The 13,393-nt window shown below is 47.5% G+C and overlaps 2 protein-coding genes across 3 annotated transcripts; one reads left to right on the top strand and one right to left on the bottom strand.

The window, feature by feature from the left end:
- Nucleotides 1-2,402: 2,402 nt before the first annotated feature.
- On the top strand, nt 2,403-8,259 carry LOC117862589 (homeobox-leucine zipper protein ROC4). Of its 2 annotated transcripts, XM_034746086.2 has the most exons (9): nt 2,403-2,955; nt 3,078-3,325; nt 3,415-3,532; nt 3,637-4,335; nt 4,419-4,520; nt 4,618-4,827; nt 6,343-6,520; nt 6,617-6,987; nt 7,422-8,259. In XM_034746086.2, the coding sequence occupies exons 1-9, from the start codon at nt 2,854-2,856 to the stop codon at nt 7,773-7,775; spliced, it is 2,382 nt and encodes a 793-aa protein (XP_034601977.1). In that variant the 5' UTR covers nt 2,403-2,853; the 3' UTR covers nt 7,776-8,259. The 2 variants fall into 2 exon arrangements, with proteins under 2 accessions (XP_034601977.1, XP_072150928.1); XM_072294827.1 differs by lacking the exon at nt 2,403-2,955 and having other exon boundaries at nt 2,962-3,325.
- A 746-nt stretch (nt 8,260-9,005) lies between these two features.
- Nucleotides 9,006-12,462, bottom strand: LOC117862588 (replication factor C subunit 4). The gene is made up of 7 exons (XM_034746084.2): nt 12,212-12,462; nt 12,021-12,127; nt 11,824-11,925; nt 11,299-11,494; nt 9,726-9,854; nt 9,459-9,653; nt 9,006-9,316 (listed from the first exon to the last, which is right to left on the bottom strand). The coding sequence occupies exons 1-7, from the start codon at nt 12,380-12,382 to the stop codon at nt 9,206-9,208; spliced, it is 1,011 nt and encodes a 336-aa protein (XP_034601975.1). The 5' UTR covers nt 12,383-12,462; the 3' UTR covers nt 9,006-9,205.
- Between the last annotated feature and the right edge of the window lie 931 nt (nt 12,463-13,393).

Raw genomic sequence — 13,393 nt, 5'->3', positions numbered from 1 at the left:
CTGGACTGAACCGGTTATTTCTGAAGCATCAAAGTATTTGTTTGTTGAGCAACGTGTGTATCTATTGATACAAATTCTATTGCCTGTGCTTATTTGGATTTACCTTGCATTCTCTCAAAAAAACCACAAAACAGCGTATAAAGATCATGTTTGTATTTGATCACCTTGATTTATAAGTCTATACAAGAATTAATTAGTATACAGATAGCCTAACAAACAATCTGTTATATAACTTGTCCGTATTGCTGTCTCTGACTGTCTCTGATGATGATACGGTCGCTAGTAGACGGCAACCGTAACTGTTGAACGACCCCTCAGCTCCCAAAAAAACCGTCGGAGCCGTAGACAAGGATGCACTGCAATGAGCACTTGGTGGACTGGACTCCTCATTTGGCCGTGTCACCGTGTGATGTGACTGGATGACCGATGAGAACATGCGCCTATGAGTAGGACACTGGAGGGCGATCCATCAGCAGCATGCAGCCCTCTGCGACAGGAATGTGTGATGATAGCGGGGCAGAAAATCTATTGAGCCTGCCTAGCGACGGGTGGTGGTGATCCACTGATCCGTTGCCCGTTGGTCCTGGGCCGTCGTAAGGCATTTAGTTCCTTTGCTTATTTTTAGCATATGTAATGTTTAGACACTAATTAGAAGTATTAAATGTAGACTATTTATAAAACCTATTACATAGATGGAAGTTAAACGGTGAGACGAATCTATTAAGCCTAATTACTCCATCATTAGCACATGATTACTGTAGCAGCACATTGTCAAATTATGGACTAATTAGGCTTAATCGATTCATCTCGCCGTTTAACTTCCATCTGTGTAATGTGTTTTGTAAATAGTCTATGTTTAATACTCCTAATTAGTATCTAAACATTCGATGTGACAGGTGCTAAAAATAAGCAAACTGGACCAAACACCCCCTTAGAGACTGTTTGGCTCCCACCCGCTGCTGATCAGTACCTGTTACATCGAATGTTTGGATACTAATTAGAAGTATTAAGCATATGTTAATTACAAAAATAATTACACAGATAGAGTCTAATTCGCTAATTCGCGAGACGAATCTATTAAACCTAATTATTCCATAATTTGATAATACGGTGCTACAGTAACCATTTGTTAATGATTCGTCTCGCGAATTAGCTCAAGAATTCTACAATTAGTTTTATAATTAGTTTATATTTAGTTCTTCTAATTAACATCCAATGCGACACTGCTAAAGTTTAGCACTGGTTCAAACACCCCTTAGCTTACTGTTACCGCTGTTCTCGACGTCGACGACCCCTTAGCTTACGGTTACCGCTGTTCTCGACGTCGACGACACGGCGAAAAGTAAAATATACGCAGAATGGGAAATGCCGAAATGGTGTGCAGAGGGGCGATTTTATCATTTTTATGGCGCCAACTGCACGTGAGGCCGTGATCGTGAGGCAGGCTGAAGAGTGAAGAGGGCGGGCAGGACCGCAGGAGACAGACAGCTGCTGCTTCCTGCCTCGCTTGTGCATGAACAAAAACTCTAGGCAACAGTAGCACCCACCACCCAGGCAAGCAGGACCAGCACGGCCATGCCGGCCTGTCCTCGCAGTTGGGCGCTCCCCATTCCGCACGCGTCACCACGGGATGTCACCAGCCCAGCCCCGTCACTCAGCTAGTCAGCTCATCGCCCCTCCCCACCGCTACGGCGCCACCGCACGCCGCACGCCTCGGCTACTACTACCCCCGCCCAGCACCGCATTTATGATGTGCAGGTCACGTCCCCGCTCTCCCGGTGCCTACACACCGAACCGAGTCCCATCCGTCGGATCTCATCCACACGGCCCACGCCGCTCTTCCTTCCCCGCAGGCACGTGACCCCACGCCCGCCCTCGCCTCGCTCGCACCGTCAGGCCGCCGCACAGGCACAGCAGCTAGCCAGCCACGGAGCCACCCATGCGGCCATGCCCAACCCAAACCAACCACACTGCCGCCCCCTTTCCGGTTTGACCCCGCCGTGTCCCCTCCGCGCAGAAACAAACAAGGAGCCGAGCCGCGCGGCGAGCGAGAAAGCACGGCAGAAAGCCTGGGGGGTCGGAGACGCGGCGGATACGCAACAGGCCGCCGCGCCCAGAGCACGGACCACGAAGCCGCAGCCCGCCAGGCCGGCCGGGACCGCCGGATCGGCGGGCCGATCGCGTCCGCCGCGCGTAACCCGTGCCGGGCCAGCCCCCAGCCGCCCCCGGCAGGACCCGTGCCAAACGCGAGTGCCATGCAAGCGCAAGCCAACAAAACCCCCCGCCCCTTTGACCGGCGCGTCCCCCGCCCGTGCGCGTCCACACCACACCCACCCCGCTACCCTACACATTCCTTCCCCAGGAATGGACAGTTCGCGTGCTTGGCTGTTTGCTTGCTTCGACAGTTTGACTCCCTTTGCACACCTGGCAGCTTAAGCTGCAGACCCGTCAGTCACATCGTCGCCGCTTGAACCCTTTTTCCACGCGGTGTTGCTCGGGGTTTTGAACTTTGATCCGTCATTAGTGTTCCCATACCAGGCGAGGTTTAGTGAGTGAGAGTGAGGGAGACAGGAGGAGAGGAGAGAGAAGGAACTGGAAGTCTTTTGCCGGCCCAGTGCTGCGACCTGTGCGCGATGTGTGTGCGGGGAGACTAGAGGGGCGGATCCAGGCACGGCAAGGTAGACCTTTTCGGGAGTAGAAAAGGGGAAGGCTGCCAGGGACCGAGGGAAGCACTGCTCCTGCTGCTGCTCCTCCTGACCTTCCTGCTTCTCGCCTGGCTCCCGCTTCTCCTCCCGTGCCCCGACGCCAGAGGGGAAGGAAGGAAAGGGCGACGACGAGGTGGAGCTGGAGGGCATGAGCTTCGGCGATCTCCTCGGCGGTGCCGGGGACGCGGCCGGCGCGCCGTACCCCCCGTACGGCGTCTTCGCGTCGTCGCCGGCCCTCCCCCTCGCCGTGGTACGTACTACTCCTACATGCGCGCCGGCCTGCGCGGCGTCCGCTTCGCGTTCTTTTTATGCTCGCGCGGTGTGGGATTCCGTCGAGTGATTCGGGAATGCGCGCGTGTTTCGTGGTTGCAGGCCGACGCCGGGCGCCGCCGCGGCGGGAGCGGCGAGCGGGCGGGTTCGGTGGCCCACGGCGGCGGGAACGCGAAGGACGCGCCGGAGGCGGACGACGGCAGCCGGTCGCCAATCGGCGACCACATCGACGTCGTCTTGGTTTGCGGCGGCGGCGAGGACGACGACGAGGACGGCGAGGCCGCGAACCCGCGCAAGCGCAAGAAGCGGTACCACCGCCACACGCCGCAGCAGATCCACCAACTCGAAGCGTGAGCGCCCCCGACCGCCCCGATTCGTCGCATTCTTTTCCGCTTGCGTTGCGTGCGCCTGTGCTAATGCGTGGATGGTTGTGCCGCAGGGTGTTCAAGGAGTGCCCCCACCCGGACGAGAAGCAGCGCGCCGAGCTGAGCAAGCGCCTGGGCCTGGAGCCACGGCAGGTCAAGTTCTGGTTCCAGAACCGCCGCACGCAGATGAAGGTAAGTGGCCGGCCAAACCCCAGCTCTCTTGTGGGCACGCGCGTTGCTTCGCGCCGTTTTGTGTTGACACGGCTTTCGCTTTTGCATGGCGCTGGACTTGGAAGAACCAAATGGAGAGGCACGAGAACGCGCTGCTGAAGCAGGAGAATGACAAGCTGCGCGCCGAGAACCTGTCCATCCGGGGGGCCATGAGGGACACGGTGTGCGGTGGCTGTGGCGGCCCAGCTTTGCTCGGGGACATGTCACTGGAGGAGCACCACCTGCGCCTCGAGAACGCGAGGCTCAGGGACGAGCTCACCCGAGTCTGCGCCCTCACGGCCAAGTTCATCGGCAAGCCCATTTCTACCATGGCGCTGGCGCCCGTGCAGCAGCTTCATCCCATGCCAGGCTCGTCACTGGACCTTGCAGTCACTTGTGTTGGGTCTGTGCCACCAAGCACAATGCCTGTCTCGACGATCTCCGAGCTTGCTGGCAGCGTGTCCAGCCAAATGGGCACGGTGATCACGCCCATGGTGACCGCACCATCAGCGATGACTAGTATTGACAAGTCCATGTTCGTTCAGCTTGCGATGAGGGCCATGGATGAGCTTGTCAAGATGGCGCAGATGAATGAGCCCCTGTGGGTTCCAAGTGTTTCCTCACCTGGCTCACCGACCATGGAGACGCTGAACTGGAAAGAGTACTCGAAGACATTCTCGCCATGCGTTGGGCTGAAGCCTATTGGGTTTGTGTCTGAGGCCTCAAGGGAGTCTGGCATTGTCGCCATTGACAGCGCTGCTCTTGTGGAGTTCTTCATGGATGAGGTTCTGTTCATGCCACAATGCTCCTTCGTTTTGTTATTGCGTGTATATTTGAACTCACATGGTTCCTTGAATTGTTGCCACAGGTACGGTGGTCCGACATGTTCTCTTGCATTGTTGCCAAGGCATCGACTATTGAGGAAATCTCAGCTGGGGCTGTGGGAAGCAGAGATGGTGCATTGCTGCTTGTGAGTGTTGAATGGTCTCTAGTTTGGATTGTTCATAACATCCTGTTCCTGTGGTTAAGCATAACATCTGCACGTTTTCTGTGCCATTTTTCTACAGATGCAGGCAGAGCTACAAGTGCTTTCACCTCTTGTCCCTAGAAGGGAGGTGACATTTCTTAGGTTCTGCAATCAGCTTGCTGAGGGTGTGTGGGCTGTAGTGGATGTTTCCATTGATGGACTGGAGAGGGATCAGTGCCTAGTTACAAACATGAATTGCCGCAGGCTGCCTTCAGGTTGTGTGGTGCAAGAGATCCCCAATGGCTGCAAGGTACATCATAGCAATTCTTTACCTCTTCTTGTTCTTTGAAGACTTCAGGCAGCTTTACGTTTAGTTATCTATCAAATCCTTGCAATGTCGTCATGCTTATCATCGATTCTGGAAGTTCCTAATTTCCAATGTCATGGCCCAGTATATCAATATGACTTTGGCACTTCTCCAAATAACCAGTAGTTGCTGAAATTTTCTACTCTGCTCATGATAATCATAAGGATCATCATTGAATCCAATTCTCCATGTCCACCACGACACTATTGAACAGAATACTTAGTGTTGTTTGGTAGTGTTCCAAGTGTTATTTGTTAGTTTATTGCGCGCTGATAGTCATGCGATATAGTGTTCGCAAGTCATGGGTAGGCTCATGTCCCCAATAAATTAATCGTTGTTAGGAGCGCACCACCCAATATTAATGGATTGGTCAGCGGGGAAGGGTTTAAAGAATTGATTTCAGATTAATTAACTGATTTTCTAGATCTAGCACTTCTACCCAAGCATGCTACCTTGCTTTTGTTTAGTCAGGAGCTCCATCCAAGGGGATCAGATACTTCTACTCCTGGGATTGGGGCCCTTGGGTAACTTATTGTCTGCAGTTTAATCCATGCTTCTCCTCGTAGAAATTTTGACCAGTTATTTTATTGTTTAACCCAATGAAGAAAAGTCATTTCCTCAGGTTTCACATCTGAGCTTTGTCTAATCTGGAATCTGAAATACACATCTTTCCGTAGATGAGTGGTTGTTTTTCAATTGTTTTAACTTGGAACGAGGAGAATTCCATCAAATTCATTACTGATAAAAATGCCATTTCATAGAAGCATTTTTGTTCCATCAAATTCTCGTGATCTCAAATCACATCATATCAACATGAACTGATAAGCTTATAACGGGTGGTAGTTGCATGTTTTCAGGGTTTCATGAAGAATATACTTTTGCATTACTTTTTTTTCGATAAAGGATATTCCCTGCTTTTATAAAGCATATAGAGGTACTTTTGCATTGCATTTGGCCATTATTTCAGCATATTGTTAGGAGTTGATAATTAAAATATCCTGATCAGAATGATGTCAGAGCTTGTGACCAGACCACATGCAGAAAGATCGGCTGTTCCTTATCAAATTTGAGATGCCTGTCACCCTATGCAAGATATCATGTTTCCTTATGTTCTTATTTCATTTGTGTTGTTTTGGATTCAGCTTTTCTTCTTTTCATAATTCTTCTCTTGTTGAAATGTGAGTAATGTGTTTCCTTTAGAACACCGTGTCAATGTATACTCCTGTGATTTATTACAATGTAAGCATCAGTAGAAGTTGGGGCCATGGGGCCCGAAAATAGTTTAGCATTTCAAGGTAGCCATTATAGTCAAACACATCCATGGGGTCCCTTTCATGTTGTAAACCCTGGCCAACATCATACTTGTAGCCTACTGTAAGTCAAAAGTCAAAACATGGTTTATTGGGCTCTGTCAAAACATGGTTTATTGTGCTAACAGAAGTTGCATTTATACTGTAGGTCACATGGGTTGAGCATACAGAATACCATGAGGCATCCGTGCACCAGCTCTACCAGCCTCTTCTGTGCTCTGGCCTCGCCTTTGGTGCAGGGCGGTGGCTTGCAACACTGCAACGCCAGTGCGAGTGCTTGGCTATCCTGATGTCATCAGTTGCAGTGCCAGAGCATGACTCATCAGGTCTAGAAAATTTCACAACACATAAGATCTGTATAGGATTCCTTGCTTGTGCTGCATCCTAGAAATGAAATGGTAAACCTTTCACTCTTTCCGCAGCGGTTCCGCTGGAAGGGAAACGGAGCTTGTTGAAGTTGGCACATAGGATGATGGAGAACTTCGGTGCAGGGGTGAGTGGATCATCTGCAGAATGGAGCAAACTGGATGGCTTAACAGGCAGCATGCGGAAAGATGTTCGTGTCATGGTACGAAATAGTGTGGATGAACCTGGTGTGCCACCAGGTGTGGTGCTCAGTGCCGCCACAGCAGTCTGGATGCCTGTGACACCTGAGCGGCTCTTCAACTTCCTTCGCAACGAGGGGCTGCGTGCTGAATGGGACATCCTCAGTAACGGCGGCCCTATGCAGCAGATTGTACGCATTGCCAAGGGGCAACTGGATGGCAACTCTGTAACTCTACTGAGAGCTGATGTGAGTATATCCTGTGGCACATACTTCCTGATCGCACTTTCAATGTTTGTCATGCTTGTTCGTTAGTTCTTCAATAACAGAATGTGTAGACATGTCCTTGAAAAAAGAAGAAGAAAAAGAACCGAGTGTGTAGATATGGCCATATGTAGTAGTGCTAAATGCTGAAGATGATGAAACTTAAACTTAGGCTCTGAAGCAATGATCTTAACTAGCCATCTCTAAGTAATATCACTAGGAGGATTAACATATATATACTTGTTTCCAAATAAATAGTGCAATTCACCTGCACTTATGCAAGATAATCTTCATTGATTTTATCAGTTTGTATGTGAGTTGTGGATAACCTCAAAGTACAGTAGAATTTTATCTGATCTTCCTGTTTCTATCAATGTTATAATTGTTTTTAACCATAATGGCTTGCATTATGTTTACAGCATACAAACGCGCACCTGAACAGCATCTTGATTCTTCAAGAGACGTGCACCGACAAATCTGGTGCGATGGTTGTCTATGCCCCAGTGGACTTCCCGGCAATGCAGCTTGTGATGGGTGGAGGGGACTCGACTAATGTGGCACTCTTGCCATCAGGTTTCGCCATTCTGCCTGGCAGGTCTTGCACTGGTGGAGTTGGGCACAAGACAAGCGGAGCGCTGCTCACCGTTGCATTCCAGATCCTTGTCAACAGCCAGCCGACCGCAAAGCTCACCATGGAGTCAGTAGACACTGTTTACAGCCTCATCTCCTGTACCATCGAGAAGATCAAGGCAGCGCTTCACTGCGAGGTCTGAACTTGGGAGCAGGAGACTTTTGGCCTGGAGGGAGCATCTGGTGACCAGCCTGAGTCAAGAACGAACCGCGCGAAACATCATTGACCTTTGCTAGGTGGTACGGATCGACGGGGCGATCCGCAGCACAGAGCAATGGTGGTGGTTCGGGTATTGACTCGGCCTCTCCCTGCCGCTGTTCTCAGTGGTGGCAGTGGAAGCATTTTGCGTTTTGGAAACTTCAGTAGGACAGTATCAGAGTTGGTTCTAGGGAGTCTGGAGTCATCTATGTTTTTTGTTGGCTGGCTCAGGGTTTTTGGTATCAAGTTGGTTTTTGTTACGGTAGATGTCAGAGCCCCCGCTTTATGTTTCTGCTAGTTATAGTCTGATAGTCGCGAGCTCAGTCAATGTCTGACAAATGCAGCATTGTATGGTTGAGACTCGGATCACTATTTATATGGAAATAGTAGTTAAAGAAACAGTGGTTTATGGACGTGTTTGAAACAAATTTCCTGTTTTGATGATGGAAATCGATACATTTTGGGACCGTGTCTCAGGTTCGATACATTTTGGAACCGTAGTGTCTCAGGTTTGCAAGTCTCGACGACTTTACGCCAAAGAGATCGTTATGGCCTTATGGGACAGCACACAGCAGTATAGCTCTCAAGGCGATGGGCATGAGAGAAATCTATGCCACCCTGACTTCGAAAAGAAGCCAACGTGATATGATATGGTTATAGCTCTAAGTAGATCTTGTAGAACCAAACACGAATAGAGATTGGAGATGCAGACTTGCAGAGCTTGGCCCATTCACCATACTCGTTGGCATTGAGCCCACGAGCTACTGCCTTGAGTATGATGGTCCTGTCAAGCGCACCGACTCCTAGCGACTGAACTTGCATATAGACTGTCATAGGACCTTCATCTGGACCACAAACAAAATCATCCTACATTGTGTAGGTCTTGAAGGACAGGAATGTTATGCGGTTTACTAGTATATAACATGTAATTCTGCACATTTGGTTTCGAAAAACCAGTTGGGGGAAAAAACAGGTTTGACAAACTATACGATCCGCTAGCAATTGTAGTTCCCTCCATAATGCTGCCTTTCATGGCCTGCCTACTTGAGTACTAGCATCACAGCAGAGCCCATGAGATCGTAAAAACACCCGAAAGGGGTTCCAAGACAGGGCAATGCAGTTTCAAACGCAGCTGGCGTTTGGAACAACATCAAACAATCTGTACGAATAAGGATGGTTACCACACCTCAGCTCGATGTGTCACACTGGATAGACACGATAGTTGTTTACTTCATAAGGTACTATCTTACAGACTGAGATACATGACGGCTGTAGTCACTAAGACATCCATGCCAGTAGTGTTAACTGAAATAACTAAGTTCCTGTGTCAGCACAGCTCGACATAAGCTATTATCATCTGGAAACATGACGAGTTCAGGGTGCTTTTGCAGTTTCCCTCACCAGAGCAAACTTGGCCAGAAGGCCAGAAAGCTGAAGGAATGACCCAACACCATCGCAGATTCTCATGTGTGCAAATCCTGTTTCCTGTTCAAATAAAAAGAATATGTTTTTTCAACAGAGGAGAAATCAACTGCATCTTTGTAAGACCCAATCCTGTAACACAGCAGGAGATAGATCCATTCTACCGGTTTCCTTTAAGAAAAAAGTTACAAGGTTGTGAATTCACCTTCAGCATTTCCAGCTTCAGATATTCAGCCATGTCATAGTTCTTGACAACACGGAAGAGAGTAGTAATAATGTCAGTAGGAGAGTATCCCAAATCATAAAGTTGCTTCAGTGCAGAGCAGGCCTCATCAAACTTTCCATCAAGCACATTTTTCACCATGTTCTTGACATGCAAGGGATGTGGTTGGTCGCATACCTGGGATCAGTACAGTGTTATATCAACCGAAGTTATATTGAACATGCAGAACAGGATAAGTTGAATACCAACCTTGAACACATTTTCTTGATTAACAAAGCGGAACCCACTAAATGTAGCTTGCAGGTTGTTCAGAGCTTGTCTCATGTCACCATCAGCAGTAAATATGATAGCTTCAAGCCCATCTGGCACATAAGGAACCTGATTGTACAATAAATAGAAGTAAATGAAATTAAGTCCGGAGCCTGGACCTGGACTGATGGTTCAGGATAATTCACAGAAAGAAACACGTGAACAGTAGGGACAAACCCCAGCTTCACTGTCTAAGTTATGAATTCAGGCAAAGAGAGCATCAACTAAACAACTCCAGTGTCTCCATGATCAACTGAGTTTGAACAAGAAATTACAAACTATTTAACTTGCATACATTAAGTAAACCTATATATTTGTCTATCAGTCATTCAATCTAGCAGGCCAATGTGTTGATTTTACTCTGATGGAATAGCTGAGCATATCCAGTCTTGTTTTGTTTTTGAGTTTTGACCATCCAGTTACAGGACCATTTGTTGGTTTGCAGTCTCATATGATCACAAACCACACTCTGTATGCTATGTTACAGACACTTTAACTGAAGGAGGTTGACATCTATGATCTTTATAGTGTGAAATCTAATAAAGGAGGGTAGTTGTGCTTATTTTGAAGCTTCGATACATCTGATGTCACAATATACATATCATGGATCAGATCTTTCCCCCCTTCTAATTATTGCAAAGAAAGCATGCATTTCTATCTGGCACAGGCACACACTCAAGTATCAAACAACATATGTCCTACATAATTTATTTGAAATGATATTAGGATTCAGCAAAATTTTCAGATCAAATATCATATCAGAAGCAATGCTTTACAAGATCAACAAAGACTGTTGAGTTACACATAGGCACTAAAGTTTGTTGGTACTGGAACCATCAATTCAGAATTTTCCAAGAACAAGAAGAAAACGATACACTGATGCAGTACCCTTTTAGCACACACATGGATAGCTTCATGTGATGTTGGAAATGAAATTCGAAAACTGCTGCTATTTACTATCAGTTCTGTAACTTGACACTGAACTGTGAAATGACTTCTTAAAGCATTTTTAACAATATCAACTACAATTCTTATTAATATAGGATAGGGCATGGGCATATCTTCACAGTTGCACAAATGAAGCATAAACATATGTAGGACAAAATCAAGTGGCTCTCTTAAGCTGCAACAAGTGATAAAGCTATATTAAAGTTCACATAAATACCACGACCAGGGACAGTAAAGTATCTCTCAAAAGTCAAAACTATAAGTATGATGGTCTAGCTAATGCAACTAAGGCCATAACATTCATTGGTAGGCCCTTACAGCTCAAGACTTACCGTATATGTTCTCTTTTACTTTCATTTAGAACACTAGGACCATCTACATTCCACATGTTCGATCAATACATTTTCTAATGGTTAGTACTTTCGATGATACATTTACTAATATCATCTTTGTGACAAACCAAAATACTTTGTGTATTAGTGGTGGTGGCCAATGTTTACAAGGTTGATCCCATGAGTTCTCAGTATGAAACCTATTTTGGACCGAAGTAGCACCCAAACATTACCTTCTCAGCTGCCACAACAATCATTAGGCGGCCAAGGATCTCCTGGTCAGAGAGCCTCGAGAACCTGACAATAGCACAGCGGCTTTGAATGGGTTCAATTATCTTAGATGAGGTGTTGCATGCAAGTGCAAATCTAGTGGTGTTGGAATAGATCTCCATTGTTCGCCGCAGAGCTTGCTGTGCTCCTGATGTCATGCTGCACACAGCAAGAGTGAGGTTAAATGCATACTAAAATACTCAAAGAAAGAGATGCGCATTCACATATTTGAGCAAATATAGCTTCAAAACTTTCAAACTTCTATTTGAACTCTACGTAATAATGAAGTGCAAATGAGTCGCCACAGGGTTTGCCCATTTCCTAACTGTAGCAACTAAGAAAAAAAATTCTAGCACAAGAATAGCCAAACAGCAACTGATGGTGAAATAAGACAAAAGCTTCCAACTAAACATTCTCTTTTTTCAGTGACTACCCCCATAAGGCCATAGCATGCGGAATGACTAGAACCACTCAATGGATGGCATTACCTGTCAGCCTCATCCAAGATCACGATCTTGTGCCGCCCAGGCTGCAGAGTGACCTTCTTCTGTGCAAACATCTTGATCTTGTTCCGAACCACATCCAGCCCCCTGCAAAAGCATGAATCGGCCATCAAGCATCCGATCCACACCACCCAAGGCGGCCCCGAATTGCAAAAACCAAATCACGTCACGGTGGCAGCAACCTGTCGTCTGAGGCGTTGAGCTCGAGCACGGCCTCGCGGTAGCTGGGCCCGAGCAGCTCGTGGGCCAAAGCCAGGATGCTCGTCGTCTTCCCAGTCCCCGGAGGCCCCTGCGCGAAAGGAAAGGGGAAAAGGGGTAAGCTACGCCGTTCACTGCTGCGCGCGGGCAAGGTGTTCGAGGAAATGTCGCTTACCGAGAGGATGAGGTTTGGCATGTTGCCGTCGCGGGCGATGACCTCTAGGCGGGCGACGGCGTCGGAGTTGCCGACGACGTCCGCCACGCGGGTGGGGCGGTACTTCTCCACCCATGGGATGTCGTAGGTGTCGGCGGGGGCGGGAGCGGCGGCGGAAGAGGAGGCGGCCATGGCGCGCGGGTCGGGTGGGCTGCGCTTGTGCGGCGGGAGGGGAAAACCGCGCGATTGTGGAGGGAAAATCGGGGAATTGGCGAGTGCCTGCGGCGCGAGGGTTTTGTTTCCCTTCCTGGGTCATCCGGTGACAGGTGGACGGCTGAGATGAAGCAAATACGGACGCGCGGTGTACACTGTACACCCAGGCACCCAGCGAAAATACACGGTCAAATTCAAGAACAAAGTCAACCCTGGTTGCGTGGACGAAACTATTTAGGAAAACTGTTTTTTTTCTTTTCGTATTTTCTCAAATACAAATTCATTTCACAATATATGAAAACAATCTTATAAAGCAAAAAAATGCTATACATAGAACAATTTCCTTTTGCCCCAAGATGACAATATTTTGTCAACTTTCCAACCCTTTGTTTCTTAAAAATTGGAATGGCTTAAATACTCCTCTACGGCTCTACCCACAAAGTATAGATATCTAAACTCATTTCATAAGGGATATATGGCATTGTTTCACTTCTAATCTTTTATAAGAACAATATACTCCACGCATGGTTGAGAAAAATCTTTGTCCTGGAAAAAAAATAGGGGGAGGGGGGTTGACGTGGTTACATGCACTTACTTCATCACAATTTTTTTAAAAACAAGCCTCCTAGATTGTTTACATTCCCTGAGCAATTAAAATAACAAATTGCATGATGATGAAGGTCAAGAAGGTAAGGTCACCAAAAAATGTGAGAATGGTGACGATCATGATAAATTGAATGCTAGAACAACAATCTTTCTGAAATAGAGGTAAAAGATCTTATTAAGTTATTTATACAATATGTACACAACATATTCTCACAATCTGCATTTGTAAATATTTTGTACTACACTGGTATCCCGATATAGCAAAATCAACGAATAAGACCACAAAATGATCTCACTTGGGTCTCCTCTCGCCGTCTCACTCAGTTACCAGCGGCTGACCTCACCAGTTTGCAGCTGGTCCAACCCACATCGGCCACGGGCCCA

Source organism: Setaria viridis, chromosome 7 (assembly GCF_005286985.2).
Source record: "Setaria viridis chromosome 7, Setaria_viridis_v4.0, whole genome shotgun sequence".
Classification (NCBI taxonomy): Eukaryota; Viridiplantae; Streptophyta; class Magnoliopsida; order Poales; family Poaceae; genus Setaria; species Setaria viridis.
This window is presented reverse-complemented; position numbering and strand designations above follow the sequence as displayed.